The sequence below is a fragment of the Tenrec ecaudatus genome, chromosome 13, assembly GCF_050624435.1.
Source record: "Tenrec ecaudatus isolate mTenEca1 chromosome 13, mTenEca1.hap1, whole genome shotgun sequence".
NCBI classification, from domain to species: Eukaryota; Metazoa; Chordata; class Mammalia; order Afrosoricida; family Tenrecidae; genus Tenrec; species Tenrec ecaudatus.
Window position 1 is genome coordinate 16,778,866 of NC_134542.1, and position 23,999 is coordinate 16,802,864.

The following is a 23,999-nucleotide window of genomic DNA, read 5'->3' on the forward strand; positions in this document are numbered from 1 at the left end:
ATGACTCTGTTACGACCCTCCTAGAATTCAGCTTCGAAGGCAGAAGGGGAAGACTGACTTTCTCGGGCCCATGACTCTGATCTGCTAGCTAGCGTTCTGCATGACTGACTGCTTATCCTCCTTGAAGGAACTCCGTGCTTCTGGGGAGTGGAGGGGAGACAGTCAAGTTTGCCACCTGCCTGAGCTTCTGGTGTGTTTAAGAAGCTGTGGTAGCTGAGCTCTTGGAATTTTATTTCTGTACAAACAAATTGCTCGCTTGATCCCAAGCGTGCCAATGAGGGGGGTCAGGGGTGGCGTGATTTTGACTTCAGCCCCCAAAGGCTTAAAAACAAGAATGTTTATGGTATGTTTTTCAGAAATTGTTTCAAACGTTAGTGTCAGGGCGGGCTGGGAACTTCTGTGTCCGTGATATTAAAAAAAGCAGCCTCATGAATATCTCCTTCTAGTACTTACCTTTGATACGTTTTCCTGGGACAGTCCTCTGTTCAGTTGATCCAAGGGCTTGTGTCTGTTACTTTTGTCCCTGAGTGGTGTCAGCGCTGAAGCACTCGCTTACTAACTGAGGAAGGTGCCGGCAGGCCATGATTGCGGCATCACAGCCCCGGCAGCTTGCGGCACGCGCTGTCCCTTCCCGCGGTGACCTCCTCTCCTGGCTGCGGTTTCTATGCATTGTTTAGCGTGTTTTCATCCCACTGCGTGGACACGGGGCTGATCACTGCTACACAGACCAACCAGTCTGGCCACCTGCTTCCTGAGACTGTGCCAGATGGATGAATGCTCTAAGCCTCCATTTTTTCCCCATCAGTCATGCGACTATTGTAAGAATTAAGAAAATTTCTGCAAAACTTGGGCACCCGGTAAGGATCTAATAAATGTTCTCTTTCTGTATCTCCCCACTGGTCACTTCCTTCCCCAACTCTGTCTCCACAGCAGGTGGCCAGTGAATCTCTCTGCTTCCCTGGCAGTGGTTGTCACTCATGACGGGACTATGGCATCATGGGATGGCCATACTGCGTCCGAGGGTCTCTGGGAGGAGGACCCGGGCATCGGGCTGGGCACAGACTGCCCACCTGATTCCGCTCTGCAGCCCACGTCTTTCTACCCAGGAGGGGCTGTGACAATTGGGTTCAACTGCTGATCTTGACACTGCTGGGGCTCCGGCCCGTAAAGTAGACAATAGAATTAGAGTCCAGAATTTCTTCCGAGCTCAGGACTTTGCTTTTTCGGTTGAATAAATGAGAGTATGGCTGCGCCTCTGGGTGATAGAACCAGTTATCACTGAAAGGCTGACGTCTTGACTCTGATAAGAGGTGTCAGGGGATGCCAGCCCCAAACACATCATTATGGGTCCGGTAGGCGCAATTTTACAGCGGTAATAAGTAAAGATCATAGTAAAGTTATAGAGAGCATGAGAGATAGAAGTGAAGTATGGAAATAAATGGAGTCAGATACGATTCATGGTAGCATGCTCACCTCAGCCCCACTCGATGGTTCACGTGCAGGGAGAGAGTCTTCTTTAATGTTAGCCCAGGCTTTTTATATTCTCTGGGGATGTGCAAGCCCCCTAATTACAGGTGAGGACATACATCTCAGGGAGGGGTTGTGCCATGGGTAATACAGTAGTGAGAGGGGGTGGTCTAGGGACATATATGCAATAATAAGAGGAGGGATTGGGGGTATACATGTGATAAGATGGGCGGATAACTTAATTTTGGATGTCACAGAGTCCGTTTGGCCTGTTCCCTGACTCAGCTGATAGAGATCATTATAGGTAGGGTGAGAATGCTTGGTCGCAGGCCTCAGGGAGGAATAGTTTATTGTCCCCAGTAGCAGGGAGTGAGGCCTGCCATATAGTCTGGTGACTGCCCTCAGGGAGGATGTCTGTAAGCGGCTGACCTCTCCCCACAAAGAGGTACCTGGAAAAGAAAGAGCTGGGGATCTGTCCCCATCCCGCCTCTGCCCTCTCTCACCCCCCTTCCTGATTAGCCATTGCAAACCCCTGTAGAGCCCAGTTCTGTTCTGACACACCGGGAGTCACCCTGAGACAGTACCGACTCTGGTGACCGCTGCTTGACTGGCTGACTAGAGATCAACTCTTGAATACAGTCGCCAGTAGGCAGGTGTGGAGACGCCAATGTAAAGTTGTTAGCATTCAGTTTTAACTTCAGAGGCTTCTTCGGACCACACCGAGGGCTCAGGCTCCACTTGTGCCTAGTGGTTACCATATTGAACAGTAGAGAAAGAGAGCGTGACTGTTTCTGTCATCCCAGGAAGTTCTATTGGGCGGTGCCATAGTAGACTTTTTTTAAGAAAGAAGATAGTGGGATTCACTCCAGAAAGCCCATTGTTCAAATACTCCAAACGGTGACACTCTCCACCCCACCCCCACCCCCACCAGCAGGTTTATGGGATTCTTTTGACAAGATGTGGGGATAGAAAGGAACATAAACATCAGGGATCCTTTCAAACTGATTCCAGCCTCTAATCAGTCCTTACCAGTTGGTTAAGCCAGGTGACAAACCCAATCCCTCTGTGCTGACAGCCATGGTAATCAGGCCCCTCTCTTTGTTCATTAGGCTGTCTTTAACGCCAGCATTCTTATGCAGCCCTGCATTTAGTGATCACTCACTGTGACCGCACACTAATGAAGAAATAAAACACACTATCTGAGACTCATTCTTCTAGCCCAAAAGAGACTCTGCTCCACTGGCTTGTAAAATCAGCTTTCTGTTCTCTTGGAGGCCGATTAGACCAGGTGAGGAGCTGAGTAGACCAGCTAATTGAGAAGGCGATGCCTTCGAAGTTCACACCTTCCCCCTGCTCCCAGCTGAGGGCTTTTAGCAGGGAGTCCCCCTTACCTCTGCGAGGACTGATGGAGTCTCTGGCCAAGGGTAGCCGTCATTGAGGTTATCAAGAGGCACAGTGAAAGAGAGAAAGGGCCTCAACAAGACAGACTGACACAATGACTTCGACAGGGAGCTCAAATATAGCAACGGGTAAGAAGATGGCGCAAGGCTGGGCAGTGTTTCCTGCTGTCGCACACAGTGTCCTTGAGTCCCGATCGACTGGATGGTACCTCACTGCTGCTACAAATGCTTCGTTTAATGAGAATGGCCGTCAGCGAGGCATGCTAAGGTGTTTCCCTGGAAGCGGCATCTGGATTGTTTTCCAGAACATAACCCTTACCTGTTTATAATAAAAAGACGAGAACAATGTGTCCTTAACCATGAATGGACAAAGCAGCCACAGCCACTTCACGTAGGGATTAGGTGGGACCCAGGTCCAGCGAGTGTTTTAGTTTCAGTCCCTGGTGATGCTGATGCTGCTGGTGTGTGGCCCATACACGGATTTACAGAGCAATCTGTCAGGTGACCGAGGAAAAGGCGATGGCTAGCCCTTCCCTTCCATGCCTGTAGCCTTCGGGGCTGCTCTTCCACGGAGCGAACGAGGACAAGGATTCTCCCCTAAGGGAAATGGAATGTCTCATGTGTCACCCATATGAAGAAGAAAACCCAGTTTCCTCTGGGGTGTCGCAGCCACGAGGATGCTCACTGTGCAGGGCTTTTGTTGTTGTCTGTGTTTGGTTCACTTCCAGAGTCTCCCTAGGTTTCTCTCCCAGAGTGGATATTTAAATCACCTTCTCAAGAAGCCAACCGCACTGCCGCTCCTAGCTGACGCATAGTGACCCTATAGGACAGGGCAAATCTAGGCCTGTGGGTTTCCAGGACCAACGCTCTCTCTTAGAGTTCAACTGGTGCTTCTTCCACACATCATATAATTCAATAGCTCAATCATATCAAGAAGAGTTGTACAGTCATTACGATGACCATTTTTAGGACACCGTAATTCTTTATGGGAATAGAAAGTCTTATCTTTCCCGAGAAGTGGTTGGTGGTTTCAAACCACTGACCTTGTGGTCAGCAGCCTTCACCATCTAACCACTACACAACCAGGGCTCCCAAATAGCACCTTAGAGCCTATGGATCGGTCAAAAAAGGCACCGGGGATTCCTGGTGACATCGCCAGTCGGGAGAGCTGACACCTTCACCTGCAGGATGTCACTCAAGCTGACCAAGGACTGCTGACTTCAGGACTTGTCTTTTGAGAAGGAATTTTGATGAGACTGTTACTAGCAATATAAACGTCCGTTAGGTCTTCCTCAGATAGCCAGCCTCTCCCCTCCAATTGCTCTTACCTGGCCTTTATCTCTGCCCTTTCGGGAGGTGGGTCCCCAGGCAGCCACGGTGCGGGGAGAAGTTGACAGCATGCCTGCCTCGAGAGACATTTGCGTGCTTTAGCAGTCATGTCCATGCTTGTTCAACGATTGGATAAGGGGGGAAAGGTCTCCTTTGCTCCCCCCGGGAGGCTGAACCAATATTATATTTAAGGTCACTTTCCGACCCCTTATTACGTTTCCAAATGCTATGGAAAATAACGGCTGATAGAGGTAGCAAATTGGCTGCGTCGCCTAGAAGAAAATAGCTAATTTGTTATTTTGCCACCTTTCCCTCGGGGAGCGCCGGGTCTAAAGTGGCGTTCAGTATTTCTCTATGGGAAGCCTGTCCTTGGACTGGGGGGGAGCTCTTTAGTTAACTTGTTTGATGAGACTTATTAGAGCCCCGTGATTGGGGGCTTTCAGCAACTGAGAGATGATTATTGTAAATTGCCAACTTGAAGGGCCGGCATAAACCTGTCTCCCAGCCAAAGGGCCTTGAATAATTCAGTCAGCTGTGCCAAGCTGACAGGAGCGATTGACTGATACACAGAAGGGACCTACACTATTTCCCAAATGGAAGCTTTTAGGAGCAGTTAGACGGGAGTTGCTGAAAACGAATGAGGGCAAATGAGGACAAATGTGCTGCGCTCTGGCATCTTTTCTTTCTCTCTCTCTCTCTCTCTTTCTCTCTCTCTCTCTCTCTCTCTCTCTCTCTCTCTCTCTCTCTCTCTCTCTCTCTCTCTCTCTCGTTGCTTTGTTTCTTTCTCTCTTTCGCAGGGTTAGGCTATCAAGCACGGGACACAGCCTTTCTCCCAACAGCAGACATCATTTCCATTGTCTGTACGTTGCTCTTTTCTAATCAAATGTGGTGAGCCTCCCTAGTTCCTCCAGAAAGTGAATTGCTTTGAAATGGCCATTCCAGTTCTACTGCTCAAAGCCCTCGCCTCCGGATGCCACCTGAATGCGATCGGCACAACGAGCCAGGGTGGCATGACGAGCAGGCATCAGTGGAAACCCAATGTGAAATCACTGGTGCCGGGTGACTACTGTGCCGTTCAGGTCTGAATGCAAATGAAAATAGCACGGCCCTTGCTTGTTTCCAAGGTCAGGAGAAGAGAGGATCTCCCATTCTCTTCCTCTCTCTTTAAAGTGCTTTAACTTGGGGCATCTCCTATCCCATTTTCAAACAAGCCCTTGAAGGTGCCATGCACGTTCAGCTCGGTTCTCTACCCTACAGATTGACATGCTTAACCGTCTGGCTCAGGGATTTGGGGAGCGATGTGCAGCACCAGGCTTTGATGTATAAACTGTAGGATAAAAGACAGCCTTCATTTTCAAGTGAACCGCCTTCCCCCAATCCTTAGCCTGTTTCTTTTCACTTCACAGCTGTAAGCAACCAAGGATACAGTGACTGGGGGCGGGGAGGGAAGTGTGTTCTACAGAATGGGTTAGAGTACCAAAGTCATTGGCATCCATTCAATTCCAACTTGAAGTGACCACAGAGGCCTGAGTAGAACTGTCCCATCAGGACCTCCCACCTGGGAAAAGAACCATGGACAGAAACCCCAACTTACCTACTTGTGTGGCAGATAAGAACCAGGCAGGCAAGAAGACTCAGGAATGGCAAGGCCACCGTCCAAAAATGAATGCTCCTCACGTCGGACAGGCACTGGGATTGACGGACACAATGTGGGAACTTTTCAGCTCATGCCACAAAGAATCCATAATGAAGCTGCATCTTTGTCTTTGAATTCCTTATAAAAAGGGGTCTTTTTGTTAACCTTGGGATCAGGGTTGCTGATGGCTGGGTTCATTTAGATGAGTTCCTTAAGTTCTCATTCGGTTATTTTTTTGGTTGTTGAGGTTGAATAAGACAAAGTATTAAAATTTTGAAAAAGCGTTTTGCCAAGAAATGTAAGATAACGCAGAGACTCACACCAGTATTACTCTTCTTGCTGTTTTTGATTGTAGGATAACTGAGAATTCACCTTATAAAGAGTGTAGCCCTAGATGTGGCTGTCGTGCTTAGCTGCCGTTGAGTGGAGTACAGACTCATGGCAGCCCCATGTCCAAGGAGATGGCTATCCATCGCTTTTTTTCCCCTTGACTAATTTTCAGAAATTTCGTCCTAGTTCTTCTTAGTCTGAAAGCCCTATTGACATTGGTTCTGAACCCTAGCAACCCACAGACACCTCCACTGGCACATGGGTGGTGGAGGCTCCCCTTGAGGTCTCCACAGCGAATGGAACCTGGGGCTCCCACCTAGAAGGGGTGAGAAGAGGATCCTCACCCACCATCACCCTCCACCCATACAATCAAAAAACCCCAACACCTCCCCCCTCCCCCAAATCTCACTGCCATCCAGTTGATACCGACTCATCGTGACCCTGTGGGACAGGATGGAACTGCCCTGTGAATTTTCAAGACTGTAACTCTTTAAAGGCGTAGAAAGTTCCACCTTCTCCCTAAGAACAGCTAATGGTTTCAACTGCTGACATTGCAGTTAGCAGCCCCATGTGTAATTATTAGACACCCACACACCCACCCCCCGGGGCTCCTAGCCCATATACTTGCCATCCTATCATAAAGAAACTCAAGCCTCAATTTAGCCTGTAAACATCCAGGATTCCAGGAGGGGAGAATGGGGAAATGGACCCGAGGCAGGTGGTTGCGAACTCCCAGCCAGAATCCACCTCTACAAGAAGCCAAGGATTTTCCGTGACAGCACCAGTGGGGTGACCACTGGTTTCTGATGCTTCATGATGGGCAGCTCTGCTCGGCTTTGGCTCGGCCCATTGTTATAGCATTTAAGCTGCTATGATAAAAGGTTACTGGATGACTCAAACAGCTCCGAAGAGGTGTCCCTGAACAGCAGGCTTTGTGTAAGCGAACCCATTGGGGCCAGGGCTGGGAGAAAGCAATTAGTGACGGCAATGCACACAACTGTCAGGGGGGACATCTCGGGCTTTATTTCAGAGTCACAACGTGCACCCCCAACTGTTGACTGCCGAAGAGCCTGCCTTTCAACTGGAGAGAGATTAACAACAAAGGCTTATCTGAAGGGCTTAACAGCGATGATGCTGTCGCCTCCTTGACAGTCTGGACATTGTACATGATTAATGAAGCCTTAGGAAATGGAACTTGGGGACCCGGGGTGCTTCTTCCTAGGAAGACCTGCCGAGTGCAGGCCGCCTTGACATTTCAGTCAGATGACAGTCACGCTGAAAGAAATGGATCATTTAAGAGTTGCGTTTCTCCCATGCTCCTGGGGAATGTTTCTTTCCACATCTAGAATTAATTTCATGGCTCAGACATTGAATTTTAAAATGGCGATTAAAAATCAGTTACGTATTAAACATCTGTAATAGCTCTGAAAACCACTCTGTCACTGGAGTCCGGTGCTTTTGGTTGCTTGTCCCTTGCCACCATGGCTTGAACACTGACTTGGTTTTTTATTTAATTTTTTAAACATTTAAGCATATACTTGATCTCTCTTTCGGGGAGAGTTTGCAGTGCATGGAATCGTGATGATAGGGGTGCATTACGGCGTGAACAAAAATCATCACAGGACCTGTCTCATTTCCTTTGTCTACGTCGTTTCTTTGTTTCAGAAACTATGTGTTGGATTTCTGCTATAAGTCAGTCGACCCTGTAAGGGCTGGGGATGCTGTCACCAACAAGAGAGGATAGAGAACAGATTGCTGGTCTCAGGGAGCGTGGTTTTTTGCAGGGGTATACGCCATAAGTAAATAAACAAGAGGGTTAGAGATTATCACACGAGCGGAACTTTAGACAGAGCAAGCAAGGATGGGTGGGATACCGGGAGGGGAGCCGGGAGATTTTCACTTTCCATCATGAAGTGGTCGGGCAGGGGGACACTGGAGAGCTAGAGAATCGCCCCATTGGGTCAATTCTGACTCATAGTGGCCCTACAGGTCGTGGTAGAGTGATCCCTGTGGGTTCTGAGGCTGCAATTTAAAAAAATTATTTGTTTATCTATTTATTTATTTTGAGGCTGTGTGTTTGTATGGGAGAGGAGAACTTCATCTTTCTCCCACGGCTGGTGTTTCCGAACTGTTAATCTTGGAGTGAGCGGCTCTCTGCTTAACCCACTAGGCCACCAGGGCCCCATTCAAGAGAGAAGTCTGGAGTCAGCTATTCAATGAACCAGGAGATGGTTTATTTATTTATTTACTGTTGTGAACAATACACACAACAAAACACACACTAGTTCCACATTGTTTGCATACAGCACCACGACAGTGTGGCATCCCTCCACTTGGGAAACTGCTCATTCTCCTTTTCTGGCGGAAGTCTTCCTCTGTTAACATTCGTGCACTGCTCCACGAAAGTTCCCTTCTGGTCTTTCCAACTACTTTTCTCTCTGATCTCCTGTAGAAAGTTCTTAAAAGGCCAGCCCCCTTCTTGTGAGAGGCAGAGAAATCATCTTGGCCTGAGCGGTGGATTTCGTGAAGTTGAAAGAATAAAGCCCCAAACATAAAAGGACATTGATAGTTCCCTTAAGCATCTGAGCGATGTATAGTTTTTAAATGTGTTAATTTTGTGAGGACAGATCAGAAAAATGCCAGCCTGCCTGCGTTTGAAACTCCGAAATGATTTTTCAAATATTGTTTTCCTGGACTTCAGGACCAACAAGAATCACCACCTGCATTCAAGGTGGAAAAGAAGAGTGAACTTTCACTGGCAGAGCCTTGTGTTTTACATTTTCAATTGGACACTATTCCCTGCAAAGAGGGCCTTGAATTAAATTGCTATTAGCAGCAGTCAAGTCTTCCACCAGTTAATAGCAATCACCTGGTGAAATGGACAAGAAGTTCTACCCAGTTACCCAGTTCTGTGCCATCCCATGATTGGCTGGAGCTCAGAGTGCTTTGATCCAGAGAGTTTTCATTGGCTGTTTTTCAGAACTAGTTCACCAAGGCATATTTTCATAGTCTGTCTTAGTCTGGAAGCTCCTCTGAAACCTGTCCTCATAGGAGCACACAAAGCTCCATTGCTTGACAGGTGGAGGCCCTACATGAGATGCGTTGGTGAAGAAGTAAACCACGCCTCTGGTCATGGAGTGGGAGGATTCTGCCATGGAACTGCCAATGCCTCTGAAACTACTCACCTGGAAATACTTCCTCGTAGAGCTTTACGTGAATGAGTGTCAGTAAAAGGTGACTAGTCCAGCTCTAGCTAGAAGGAGCCTGTGTTAATCGACACGTTTTAAACAGCACTGTGGGTAGGTGGGTAGGAGCACGAGTGGTGGAGTGGTTTCCACAAGGTTAGCAGTTCAAAACCCTCGGCCGCTTCCTGGGAGAAAGATGGGAGTTTCTACTTCAGCAAAGGGTTACAGTCTTGGAAACCCACAGGGCTTCTTCTGCCCTGTTCTGTAGGGTCACTGTGAGCTGACATTGAGTCAGTGGCAGGGAGTTTGGTTGGTTTAGGGTAGGTAGATGGCTAGCAGATACATGAAAAGATCTTGCTACTTTCCATTCATTCACTGGCTCGGTGACTCCTCATTGAGCTGGCTCTGAATGGGGAATCAGGGTGGGACACTGGGAGAGGACGGAGACATCCGTTCTTCTTGAGGAAGCACGTAGCTGTGGACGAAAACAGACACATGCAATGTGTGTGTGATTAACAAGACAGCATTGCATGTCCCAATCAAAGAAACAGTTACAGGAGCTGCGATCTGGATCCATTCCAGCGTCAGGCTTGCTTCCAATCTTGCAGTCAGGCGAATAAACAGAGTAAAATCATACTATTCCCCATGACCTTCACGTGTCCCAATGCTGGTGTCAGTCTGCTCAGTGAGCGTGATGCTGATAGAGAGGGTTAACACATTAAAACATGGTCTGGCTGTCTGTCTTTGTTATTTTGTAATGGGAGATCTGTTTGCAGGGGGACAGACTTCTGATTAGAAAGGCAGTCACCTTGTCAGAAATGTAATTGTTTCTAAATATCCAGCCCTTATACTTACAGAAATAGAAGAGAAAACCATTTAAGAGGGTTTTGTTCCTCTCTGTTTGTTTGTCTCTCTCTTGTTTTGTTTGGGTGTTTTGCAATTACTGAGAAAGAGCCCATGCGATCCTGAATGTCTGGTGTTTTTTTTTTTTTTTCTTTAATTAGTATATTGGTTAGGTCCAGATGGATTGGGGTTTTATTAAGGTCTGTGCTTTTTTTTTCCCTCATTGCTTTGGGAAGTAACTTAAGGAAGGCAAAGTCCTACCTTATAAATGAGAAATACACTTGGTGTAGCATCTTTAATCGGCCATAGTTTAAATGGAAGAAAGGACAAAAGGGGCCGGGGAGAACCGCCATCCTACAAATTCAATGCAACCCCCACTGTGGTTTTAATGCTCCGAGACTAAGTCCTTTCCCAGGTTGATCCAGGCCAACGCAGCAATCATGCGGCGTGGCTGTTTCCATCTCTCTCGAGACTCAGTCATAATCCAATTTTCGGGCTGTGACTCTTTGCCCATAGAACATCTCTCCCAGATGGCTGCAACACATACAGAATATGCAACCGCTCCCAAACCCTTCCATGGAAGCAGCTCCGGATGGAAAACCTTATCTTTCTAACCTTGAGCATCAACCCAGAACCTTCTGGAAGCATTACTGTCCACAGAAAGAAACCTCTTCCAAGATAACATTTTCATTCCAGCCCTCCAGTTTGAAAGCCTGCAGTATCTTACGTTTGTCCCCCCCCCCTCCACCCACCACCACCACTCCCTTCACATGGCAGTGTTCTGTCTCTGAGTCCTGTGACCGTTTAGTTTTCTGCTCCATTTCTTCTCTGTTTAGACACTGTCATGCCCCGTCCTCCATACTAATTACTGACTTTCTGCTTCTACAATGCTTGGTTCATTGTGTTGCACTTTCCCATGTGAAAGTGGACCGAGAACCTTGGCAAGGAGGTTAATGGATTTGAGAGTCACTCTTAATGTGACCCTGGAAGTCACAGCAAAGCAAGGACCAGGGCTGACCCAGTTTACAGAACAGACCCCCGTCAGCTTTGAGCTGCCGACCCATACTAGCTATCTCCGTGGTGGCGATCATAATGCAGAGTTTGGATAGGGTTGAAGATTTCCACTAACTTTTACTAGCTGCACATTATTTCCCATGAAGGCCTCAGCAAGTTTTGATGGAAACTTTTGTAGTGATGCCCACGATAGATAGGGATAATAATCCTAGAATGGGAGTCAAAATTTGGGGGCGAGTAGTGATTAATGAACTTGTTAAAAATGATGTGTGGTGTGTGGGATATAAAAAGGCCTTTCCTCAGCTTGTCTCCCCCAAATACATGTCAGACCTAGGATATTGCTTGCAACTAATGGTAAATGATTGTCAAGTTATCTCCCAGAAGGCATCAGCCTTCCAGTGCAATCAGACTACTGTCTGGTCCACCCTTGGTGGAGCTCACTCTTGCTGTTAAGAGCAGTGGATTGCTTTCCCTGGAGAGCACAGAATAAGACAGACCAAACCATCTCAGTGACAACCAAGGTTAGGCTGCCAACCCGAATCTAGGATCCGCCCATCTTGTCACATGTGTACCCCTAATCCCTCCTCTCCAGATTGCACGTGCACCCTTATATCATCCCCCTCCCATTGCTATATTGCCTATGGTACAACCCCTTCCTTTGGCATAGGTCGTTACTTGTAATCAAGGGGCTTGCACCCGCCCCCCCCAAGATACATTAGTCTTGGTTAGAAATAAATCGTTCTCTCCTCTGGGCTCCCCTCCTTCCTTCGCCTTCTTTGGCTTCACTCTCCTCCTCCTGAACCTCCATGTGGACGATCAAGAGGGGCTGAGGTGAGCATGCTACTATGCAATGTGTCTGACTCCTTTAGTTGACTGTCTCCTCTTTTATTCTCTTATGACTTTACTATAGTCTTTATGTATTATCGCCGTACCGTTGTGCCTACCAGACCTGTGATTATTGTTAGGGGCTGGTGTCCCCTGACAGGAGTGGGCATCAGCAGGAGCCCTGGTGGTGTCATAGTTACTCATTGGGGTGACTAATGACAAGGACAGCAGTTTAAGGCCACCAGCCCCTCCCCAGGGCTTTCTACTCCTATTAAGAGTCACAGTACTTGAATCTCATTGGGGCAGCTCTGTCCTGTCCTATTGGTCACTATGAGTTGATTGATGTGGTGGAAGTGAGTTTGACTTTTGGTTTGGTGGGCATCCGACATCCTCTTCATGAGAAAGAATAAATGGTGAAGATCAACAGCCCAAGCCTGGTTCCTCTGAGGCAAAGACCAAGCTTCCTTTTACCACTTCTGACCCCACCTCCCTTCCACAACACTACTCAACTTCTCTGTTGGGTGCAACAATTGATTGCAGTGACCACATGGGATTCCCCCGGCCACACTCTCTGTTTGGGGCTTGAATGAATGCTCACAATCATAGCATTATCTGGGGGGAGGTCACAGATGATAACTTAAAATCAGGGACTCCTTGCGATCTCGTTCTTAGATCAGGACTGCCTCTTCTCAGTTGGGCCTATGCTATAGGCAGACCTCTCTGGCCCTTGGCTTCTCAGCTTGCCCTCTGCCTTGCTTGCACAAGTGTGACAGCACTTGTTAGTTTTGCCCAGAAGTGCACGCGGGCACCCCATGTCCTATAAACCTGGTGGGAAGCCTCTCACTCCATGGTTTGGCAAGCTGAGCTGCATGGGCAAATGTCGAGAGGCTCTCCATTCCACCAGGGGGCCTCCTGCCCAATGACCCTCCACTCTCACGATCCACGGCTCAGGGTGCCCACGGAGTTTGCTCGCTCTAACCACCTTACTTTGTCTCGTGCCTGTTTCCTGATCCCACTGCTGCTGCTTTTTTTTTCTCCATCTAGCAAGATCCCTGGTATGACAGCCCTGTTTTTGTTTCCTGGGTCTATGAGGTTCTCAGTTCAAGAACCCTGGGTTCCAAAGGTATACTCCACATGTAGTTCTTCCTTTGTGAGCTTGGTGAAGTACCCACTCTACAGCAGATTGGCTCTCCTTTAGAAAGGCCCTTCTTTTAGAAAGCCTCCTCCTTCTCCTGCAGAGCGGCTAGTGGTTTTGAACTGCTGACATTGCAGTTAGAAGCACGGCGCTAACCCCACTGTGCCACCAGGGCTCCTTTTAAGCCAAGGAGAATGGCAAAAGTGACTACTTCCCTCTTCAGGGTTCCGTGTAGTTGATTTGCATTCTTAGCAAGGTGTCTAATCTCTTTGGTGGTCCACAGACATCTTACTTGCACAGCCTTAAGCTCTGTAAGGAGAAAGGAAGATTTAGTCAGCCCTTCCACAATGGTACCACCAGAATCCTTCCCCTCCATTATCCTGGGCTAAGTATCCTTATATGCTGATCACCTCTTTCCTTTCTCTCTCAATGGTTACTTTCAACAGAGACATTCCATTCTGGTCAACTAACTGCACTGCGTCGTCACCCACAGTCATGAGGGCCTCCCTTTAATTTCTTTTTTCCTGGGGAACTTCCCAAAAAGCATTCTAATAGGTTAGCAATAGTATGGATACGGTAAGAAGCCTGATATAGCACCTAGAAGTTATTTGGCTTCTCTTGAAAGATGAAAATGGGAAGGAAAGAAGAAACTTCGCAGCCATCGAATGGAGTCATTATTTTCCGTTAGAACATGCCAGTGTCTTTAAACCTTCGGAATTAGCAGCGACCAAGAATACCCCCCTCCCCTCCTTCACTCACTACTTGAAGGTAATTTGTGTGATGACTTCTCGGCGTTTAACGAGGAGCCCTGGTGGCATCATGGTTATGAGTTGGGCTGTGATCCCCACGGTCGGCAGTTCAAAACCACCTGCAGCTCCACGGGAGGAAGATCGGGCTTTCTTTCTCCTCCTGTAAACAGTGAGTCTCAGCAACTGTACACACAAGGGATTGCCATGAGTCAGCACTGACTCAGTGGCAGGGAGTGCACAGAGAGGGTTGCTTTTGATTGTTTTTTAACCAGCAAGCAGGCTCTTCATGGCCAGTTCTCTCTGAAAACATCCGTTGTCAGCATTCATGTTTCTGAAACACTTTGATGCTGGTGGGAGCGAGCACCTGCCTGGTGCAGCCTTGGTCGGTTGAAGGATGGGAGGAGGGACCTGGGAGCCGTGAACAATCCCTGCCTCTCAGCAGCTGTATCGGCACCATCTCAGCCACCAGGCCAAACCAGTTCTAACTAATTCCCCATAAGCAGCTTAGCCTTCAACTGTCACGCCAGAGGCGTATCTATCCAGTCCTATTAGTTTTATTTCTTATTGATGAAATCCTCATTTATCTTCGAAAGTGTGGTTGTAAGTATGAATTTGCTGGAGTCTCACAACAGCCCCGGGAATAAGAATCATATTTTTCCACCCATTTGGGCGATGATAAGATTGAGACTGGATAAGTTGTGATATTTTCTTCATACTTCAAAGAGGGAAGCCTGGGCTTGGAGCCCATGAGATGGAGGATTGCTTCACATCTCAGAACAGCAGTTGATGCTAGATTTGTTTGTACAGGAACGAGAATGACATTTACACGCACACGCTTCGATCATATTGTTCTTTTTAAAGATCTTTCGACTGGCATGATCTGCTATTTGCCTTGCCAAATGGGCCCACCTTTCTTCCTGGAGCTACAGAGAGCTCTCTAAGTTCTCTGTGGAGCTTCTGAAAGGATAGATACATATTTTTTTTTCCCGTTCGTGGTGTGACTGTCTGTTTTTTGTTTCTCTAGGTCCACCTTCTGCTCCTCTCAACTTGATTTCAAATGTCAACGAGACGTCGGTGAACTTGGAATGGAGCAGCCCTCAGAACACAGGTGGCCGCCAGGACATTTCCTACAATGTGGTCTGCAAGAAATGTGGAACTGGCGACCCCAGCAAGTGCCGGCCCTGTGGGAGTGGGGTCCATTTTACCCCTCAGCAAAACGGCCTCAAGACCACCAAAGTCTCCATCACTGACCTCCTAGCACATACCAACTACACCTTTGAAATCTGGGCAGTGAACGGAGTGTCCAAGTATAACCCTAGTCCCGATCAATCGGTCTCTGTCACCGTGACAACCAACCAAGCAGGTAGGAGACAAGACTACTTTATGGTGTGATGCGCGTGAATTGGATGTGTCCAAGGTCTACCACTGACGCAGAACCGCATGGGTCTAATTGCGAATCTTTGAACTGAGAGAGCAAAGACACTTGTCATTAGGTGCCATGGAGTCAGTTTTGACTAATGGGCCCCTAAGTGTCCAGCCCTGTGCCATCCTCAGTCATACTTGTGTTTGTGTCCATGGTTCCAGCCACTGAGTCTGTCCACCTCTTTGAGACCCTTACACGCTTTCCTTGACCCGCTATTGTATCAACCTGGCGTCCTTATGCGGGAATTAGTCTCTCCTAACAACCTGTTCATAGTCCATGAGACAAAGTCTCACCAGCTCACTTCTCAAAAGCGTTCTGGCTGCGGTCCTGCTAAGACAAATCTGTCATTCTTCAAGCATGGTACTTCCCACATTCTTCTCCAACACCATAGTTCACATGCACCGATTCGTGTCTGGTTTTCCTTATTCATTGTTCAACTTTCCCATCTGTATGAGGTGATAAAAAGTAGCATGGCTTCAGTTAGGTGCGCCTTAGTCCCCGAAGTAGCATCTTTGCTCTTCAGATAATTAAGAAGGATGTTGATTCATTCCTCAGATGCATTTTGGATGCTGATTTCTTAGCATGCGCTGTACTAGGTGGTACAGAGATCATGGAAAATAAGGACTGTTTAGTTGTAAGATCACCGTCCATGAGGTGTCCACCTTGCAATTCCCATTCACCAGGTCACTTCGGCCATTAAGTCCTTGATTGACATCAGGGCACTTGCAGAGTACTTGATGTCATTCATTCAGTCATGTGTCTTTGCTAATACGGCTGTCTTTTCAATGAAAGTATTAGTTGCTATAGTTTTGCTCTTCTCTAAATTTTTCAAAGACATCTACACAGACTTACACTACAATTGCCACATAGAGTTGTAAATTATAAATTACTTATGTGGACACCTAGTGAGGAGCCCTGGTAGCGTAGTAGTTCTGTGTTAGACCGCTAACCACAAGGTCAGTAGTTTGAAACCACCAGTCGCAATATAGGAGAGCGATATGAGGCTTTCTATCTCAGTAAAGAATGACAGATCTCTCCTATGGGATCACTGTGAGTCAGAATGGACCCGATGGCAGTGAGGGGACACCTTTACCTTTTTGCTTGACCAGCTTTGCTTTAATTCTTCGGCCACTTTTATACGAGAATGTAGAGTTGACACTCCTACAGAGTGAACCTGCTGCACACCGTAGATGTCTTCCTCCTTCACCTGCAGATGACTTCTGTCCAGTGTCTGTTCATTTTTTTCCTGATGCTAATTGCAGATCTATTACCAATTCTTGGCCAGCCGATGTTTTCCAGTGCAAGTCAAATTTCTATTTCTAGGTTCTGACCCACTCATCCCCATTCCCACCCCCCACCCCAAGCTCTTCTTGGCCATGCTTGTGTGAATTTCCCTTTCTGGATCTCTCCCATGTGTTTTTCATTGTCCACTCCCTGCTACTTCTGCAGAGTTAAAAGAGGAGTCTGGAGGGGAAGGCGGGGACCTGTAGTTTATTGTTTTGTGAGGCTCCTTAGGAGAACAAACATCCCTGGAACAGGAATATAAATGGCCAGCAATTCTCGCACCCCTCACTGTACTTTTCGCTGAAATGAATATTTCAGTAAGTGCACTCAATAGTTAAGTAAAATATCCGCACTAATTGATCCTGGAATGGAGAGTAGTCCAGTGTCCCAGTCCAGGGCCATTATTTTTCTCCTTTTCCCTGAACTCTCTAGAATAAATAACAAGTTCCGACTTGGAAAAGATTATGAACTGTAGCGAGAATGGCAAGTCTTCCTGGAATGTAGCTTCAGGTCTCCAAAGAAGAGCAAGCTGCCTTTGTGAGACGCAAGGTACATACACAGGTCGTCCAGTTACACCTCGGTCCTTTAGGTATGAGCACAGGTAGTAGTGATCCGTTTTATTTTTCTACAAAGAATAGTCTGGCTTCGGACTTCCTGCGAGCAGCCCCCGGTGCTCTGAGATCATCGATGTTGTTGCTTGTTTTCGTTCCTAAAAACATGATGGAAAACAATTTTTTTAATTTAAAAAAACATGATGGAGATATTGCACAGGTCCTGGAAACATACAACGGATGTCTTCAAAGGAGAGAGCCGTGTACAAATCTGTCTTGGAAGGATAGCCAGCATGCTCCCTCGAGGCAAGGTGTTGAGACTTTGTGTCACGTACTTTGGACATGTTGTCAGGAGAGAGCCATCATGCTGGGTAAAGTGGAAGAACAGCAAATAAAGGAAGACCCTGGGCAAGGTGGATTGGTACCGTGGCTGCAACAATGGGCTCAAACATTTGAACAATTGGGAGGATGGTGTAGGACCCAGAGGTGTTTCATTCTGTTGGACACAGGGTTGCTATATGAGTTGGAACCGCCCGGATGACCCCTGAGAGCAGCAGATGTGTGCAAAGTTGTCACTTCCCTCCATGAAGCATCTGACTTGTGACACAGTCAGTACTCTTGGGTTCCGTCCTAATCAGGCACCTTTCTGGCTGTTATCAATCACAACATGACTCTATGATCCGAAATTAAAAGTAGAATTGGATTCTTAGAAACCTCAGTCATACAGAGCGAAAGTAGTCGCTTTTGTCTGAGAAAAGTCTCTGGGAGACTTGCTGAGCACAGGGTTGGCTCCCACCAAATCTGAGGGGAAAGGACTACAGCTCTCTGTATACTTCAGGATTCAAGCCAAGGGATTATGTCAACCCCTCCAGGGGCCAAAAGATCCAAAGAGCACAAAACAATCAAGCTAAACACCCTCCCAGAGGAGAAATTGTACAAAAAATATTTCTAGAGAGGGGTGAGGGGGAAAGAAAAGTCCAAGTCGTTTGACTAGAACTAGGAGAGAGGTGGACAGGGATTCTTCGGATGCAATGAGGTTTTCTCTGCCTTGGTGAGCAGCGCAGCCCTGGAGCTTTGCTGAATAAGGACACAATTCCAGCTCCTTATTTTAATTTTCGTGAAGGGTAATGCTGGGAAGCTGTTCAAAATTAAAAATAAATCTTTCAATAAGGAGACCTCCTATGTGGCCAGCCAGAAAGCGCTCGTTTAGCAGTGAGCTGTGTGTGCGCACAGCGCTCCCTCATTATCCTACCGTAACTTGGCGCTCATTCATTCCCAAGCATCGGGATGGTTTATCTTTGATTAACTAGCCCTTTCTTCCTAGCCGTGCAAATTAATAATGAAGGCCAGAATGCGGGTGGATGGAACAACCACGGGCTTCATCAAGACTCCCCTCAGCCTATTTACATACACACCATTATATTCTAATTGCAGTTCTTCCTATCGTTTCATTAAATTAAATTCCTTCAGGATCTCTGTAGCCCATGATTTCTCACTCCGTAAGGAACACCTAGCCTGAACGCATGCCAGCAATCAGCACGTGGGGGCCGCAGACTGCGATGTCGCTCCGTGTTTGCTGTTTTCTTGGATCCTTTCAATCCGTGTAGCCTATGTTTGAAATCAAAACCAGAAAGCAAACCCACTGCCAGTGAGTCCATTCCAACTCACAGTGAACCCTTAAGACCGGCTGCCACTGCCCTTGGGGGTTTCCTAGCCGGTGACACTTTGTGGAAGTAGAAAGCCTCCCCTTTCTTCTTTGGGGTGGCTGGTGGGTTCCAACTGCTGACCTTGAGGCCAGCGGCTCAGTGTGTAACCACAGCGCCACCAGGGCTCCAACGGCAACAGAACTGTGCCTAGAAGTCCTGCTTGGTCCTGACAGCGCTGCTTTTGAGACTTGAACAGACGAAGAGCAAGCAGTTCCGTAAGGGTAACGTGACTCACTGACGTTCATGGTAAGGCCAGCTCCAGATCCCAGCGGGACCTCTATGGCTGGAAGCTGGATAGAATTATGTTCCTTTCCATTGATGAGGCACTGAATGCTGTGTCCTGGTGGCGGGGGGGGGGGGAGGTTGTGTCTGGCCAGGTTGTTTCTGACTCGCGGTCACCCTATCTGAGCAGGAAGTGTCCCATAGGGCTTCCTAGGCTGCAAATTTGTACACAGAAAGAGATTCCCAAGCCAGGTCTTTTCTCCTGCAGAGCAGCTGGCAGGTTCGAACTATCAACCTTTTGTTTTTTTCCCACTCAATCAACCATTTACTTGATCACAAATGGCATTCATTTATTTGGCTTCCCATTCACCCCTTTTGTGAGGATCTGGGCCTGTAGATGAGGGCTTAACTGGGCTCTGATTGTTTTGTGAGACCCTGACTGCGCAGGGGGTAATGGGGTTAATCATACTTCTGTGGGTTCCATCCGTGGGTTCCATCCGCTCCAGAAACCCTGTCCTCTATTTATTTATTTATCTTAAATTTGTTGTCGGGGAGCATAGTTCTATTCTGACAGCTGGGGTTGTCAGGAGTTAGAAGCCAACCTTTTGCTCATTTCATTGTAGAATGTGGTGTGAATAGTCTGGTGGCCTCCCTTTGCTATGGAAATCATGCTAATTCCCCCGCCCCGCCCCCGCCCCACCCCATCTTCCTGTTGGACTTTAAGGGGCTAATATTTAACACCCTTTTCCTCCCTTCCTGAGATCAAACCCAACTGACACCTCAACAAGATAAAGGGAAATCACACTGTCAGCTTTACTGCTGATGGACTGATTGGAAGAGCTTTCTATCAGGGGCCAAAAGGACGTTTTAGGGGCACTTTCCACGTACAGCCCAGTGGGCTCTCCCCAAAGGCACAACCTGTCCAGCTGAGGTTTCCAGCATGGATGCTTGAGAACAGTCCCAATGGATGCCCTGCTGAGGTCAGCACACCCAGGGGAGGAGGAGAGAGAGTGTGGAGCTGAGGACCGAGACTAAGCAGCCCATTGCCACCCAGTGGGTCTGACTCATGGCCACCATGTGGCTGCTATAGTAAAACTGTGCTCCGCAGAGTTTTTGTGACTGTAAATGCCTCTAGGGGGACTTGACCCCCTAGAGGCATTTATAAGCTGAGCACCTTAATCACTTGTACCACCTAGGGATTTCCAGGACATAGCCCTAGTGAGATGTCACCCGCCTCCCGCAGGCCAGGAACAGTGAAGGAAAAATGAGAAGATGTTGAAGGAGAGGGGTGTCAACTCCAGCTGGTGTCCCTGTGTAAAACTTGAGACAAGAAAAGTGAAGCTTCACCCACAGTTAACTTGGACTCATAAAGGAACAAAATGAAGTTCTCCTTAAATTCGTTGCACACCCATTCCTCACTTATCGACACTCTCATTATCTGACACTTCACATTGACAGCAATAGTTAAAAAAAAAATCTATGCCTGGCAGTCATGAGTTTGAGGCAAGAGTAACATGGGCTGGCTGTTGATGGTCAAGGTTGTGTGCCAACTGGGCTGCATCATCACTTCTCAGTGGTCTGGCAGTTGCAGGATGATGTCATCATTCTTCATTTTGTGACTGGATGAAATCAAATCTACTTTTGTGTGATGCTGATTTTCCCACAGTGACCGAGGCATTGAAATCTAACCGTGTCCATAAGTGAGGGATGGGGTCCTGCTCATCCTTCATAGCCCACCCTCCAGCGATGGTTCTGGTCTTTGTTGAAGAGGAGGTGGTTCTGATGTTTATGAACAATGGAGAAGCCAACTGCCTATGGGCTTTATTTTCCAGGTAGCTTCCTTTCCATATACTCCTACATAAGTGGACCCAAACAGGCAGACGGATGAATACAGGATGGGAAAGACCTGCTACATACAGGAGAAAGTGTTTCCCTGGCCAAGACCCAGAGCGTTAAATACGTTTGCTAGAAACACCATGAAGACAATGAGCCAAAAACATACTTGACTCAATCCATTGCTCTCCAGTTGACTCTGGCCGGGACAGGCTCAATGGGACAGCCTAGAACTTCCCTGTAGGACTTCCTGGGGTAAAACTCTTTGTCAAAGCAGACGTCCACATCGTTCTGATGGGCTTGAATCACTGGCCTCCGGGTTAGCAGTCAAGCACTCAACCCTGGCACCACCAGGCCCTCCATAATGGTAACCACTGGCTCTTACTGTTAGTGAGTTGTTCTGCCCAGGGGCAGTTCTACCCTGTTCTATAGGGTTGCTGTAGAACATCAATGGCATCAACTCAGTGGCAGGCTTTGGTTTGGTTGGTTTTGTTTAGGCCAGCTTGTGGACTGCATATATGGGGGGGGGGGGGGGGGCTCATGTTCCTGCATTTGGACTGCCTGGTGCCTGGATTCTAAGACTCCGTGCACTGGTCTCAGAGGGCAGAAAGTCATCAAGGGCCTTAGGGGGCCTCCTGGTGAACCATGCTACTTGTTAGACTGGCATTGTTCTCTGAGATTAGACAATTAAGGGAGCTTCCGAAGATACCTCCCTGACAATAAAGTGGCATCACACCTTGTTGCACTGCCAGCAAACGTCACACCAGAGCTATTCAGTCTGTGTTTGTTATTCACACAGTTGTTTACAATGAAAGCAAATCGGTTAACTCTCTTTGTCAAGTCGTGGTAAATTTAATAAAGCCAAAATAATGAGTGGAGAAAAGAAAATAACTAAGTACAAGGGACACACTGTCTTTTATTACTCAACTGGTAAATCCCCATTCTCTCTTGCTCTGCCATCTTTTAATTAGACAGATTATGTTCTTTGAGGGGGATAATAGATAACAGTGGGAATCCTCGGTCCCACTGGGGATAATTGCTACCTGTCTTCTGGAGAGGAAGAAGCAAACTTCAGAGAGATGGTGGAAGAAAAGGGGAAATCTGGGGTAATTGAGTTAGGGAGCATGCTGGAGGCAGGGGGAAGCCAGATTTCTTGGAGATTTTATGTATGTTTTGTGCTTCAAACAACAGCAGCAAAACCTACAAAATATATGCGCAACAAAGCTTTGGCTGACAGGCTACTTTAGCTTCATCATACATCTACTCCTTAGTAACTATTTCGCTTTTCGATAAGACAATAGTAAAGAAATCTGCAGTCCAACTATTGTGTACGTTAGTGACATATGTCTGGCAGTAACAAATGCTGAAACGTATGGTGAGAGTACCGCTAGCTATGATGGGTGTGGGTCGCTCGGCTGGGCCATGATTCTCAGTGGTTATATTATAACGAGGTGATCACCCTCCGTTTTGTGATTTATTTTTCGGCAGTTCTCCCTTTTCCCATAATGTCTGGTTTCTGCCTAGCAACCTGGTCTCTAGAACCGACCCATGTCAATCAGTGAGGAGTATGTTTACGAAAATTGGTTCTCACTAGATTGAAACAAAGGAAGTTATTAAATAAGGGGAGTACTCTGTTAATCTTTGAGAGTAGAAAGGAACAGGAAGAAGCGAGATATTGGGAAAGCCAGGTTGGCCCTACATTGAAGCATCCCGTCCTCAGCATGAGCAGTCATGAACATGATTTGAAATGAAAGCAGCAGGCACAAAGCTCAGTGCTATGGCTTGGGGAATTGTGTTAGAATGCGGTTGTGTCCTCCATGGTGCAAGTGGGTATCACACCTGGCTGCTAACCAGGTTGCAGGTTTGGGTCCACCCAAAGGCACTATGGAAGAAAGGTCTGGCAGTCTACTTTCCAAAAAAATTAATGAAAATGAACCCAACCCCCCTCATCTCTCCCCACACCCCCTGGAGCACAGTTCTACTCTGATGCACACAGGATCACCATAAATGAGAATCAACTTCAGAGCAACTGACTTCACTGGCCAGTGGAAAGCCCACTCCAGATGACATGTGATTGTGATTGGGGGCAACGCTTTTCTGAATGTTTGAAGCAGAAGAACAAAAGGACAGTTGCTATTTCAAAGTGCTTGACTTCTTGAAGCATTCTCAAGCAAAGATTGGGGAACAGTGCCTCCCCCCCCACCCCGCCCACTTCCCTCCAGTCAAGCCAGACAGCTTGCTAACTAACCAAGAATAGTTGAAGGGAGCCCTGGTGGTGTACTGGGTACCTGTTGGGCTGCTAACCTCAAGACCAGCAGTTCGAAACCACCAGCCACCCCTTGGGAGAAAGATGAGGCTTTCTACTCATGTGAAGATTTACAGCCTCAGATACCCTGTCCCGTATAGGGGGGGGGTCACTACGCGTCAGAGTGGCAGTGAGAGGGGAGTGAGCGCTTGCCTAGAATCCAAAGACTGAGACTTGCGTTGTGTGACATCTGGGGAGTGTAGAGTGTCCATGAGGAAAGTTTCTTTGGGACAAGAGCCAGTTCTTTCTTTGTGTCTTGCCAATGATTGCCTTCGCAGCAGTGGCAGTGTTTGTTTGCTGAGCCTCAGACAGAATCCTACCCCCACCCTGGCCCCCTGCCCAAGCTGACTGTGTTAACTGTCTTAGTTTTTAAAGAAGAAGTTTACCAACCCTTGCTCTGGAGTGCTATATCAAGACAGGGGCCAGCGAGCAAAGAGACAGAGGGATGTGATGCCCATTGGTGGACACTGTGCTCGGGCCCCTGATAGGTAGGTTACCGTGCCACCCCAGGGGCCTTTCAAGTATCCCTCTGACTGGGTGCAGTCACGCAGCTTTCCCTTAGTGGGAAATGTTCGGGGTGGTGGTGGCACGGCAGGGGTGGGGGAGGGTGTCTTGTCTGGCAGCATTCTGCCTTCCACAGGTTCCATCTCTCACAGCTTCCTCTCCATCCATCGCAAATCTTTTCCGAATGACTCTCGGGTCTAAGTGTATAATGTGAAGCATGCCGAACTCTGCCGAGGCTGTGCTCTGGTTTTTGTTAAA

At 47.6% G+C, this 23,999-nt stretch overlaps 1 protein-coding gene across 2 annotated transcripts in view; it reads left to right on the plus strand.

Annotated features, from left to right (window-relative positions):
* The window catches only part of EPHA4 (EPH receptor A4), a 160,961-nt gene that overhangs the window by 75,117 nt on the left and 61,845 nt on the right, over positions 1–23,999 (plus strand). For both annotated transcript variants that reach the window (XM_075529401.1, XM_075529402.1), the window contains exon 5: positions 14,938–15,276. In XM_075529401.1, coding sequence (XP_075385516.1) covers positions 14,938–15,276 — 339 coding nt within the window. The remainder of the gene's footprint in view (positions 1–14,937; positions 15,277–23,999) is intronic.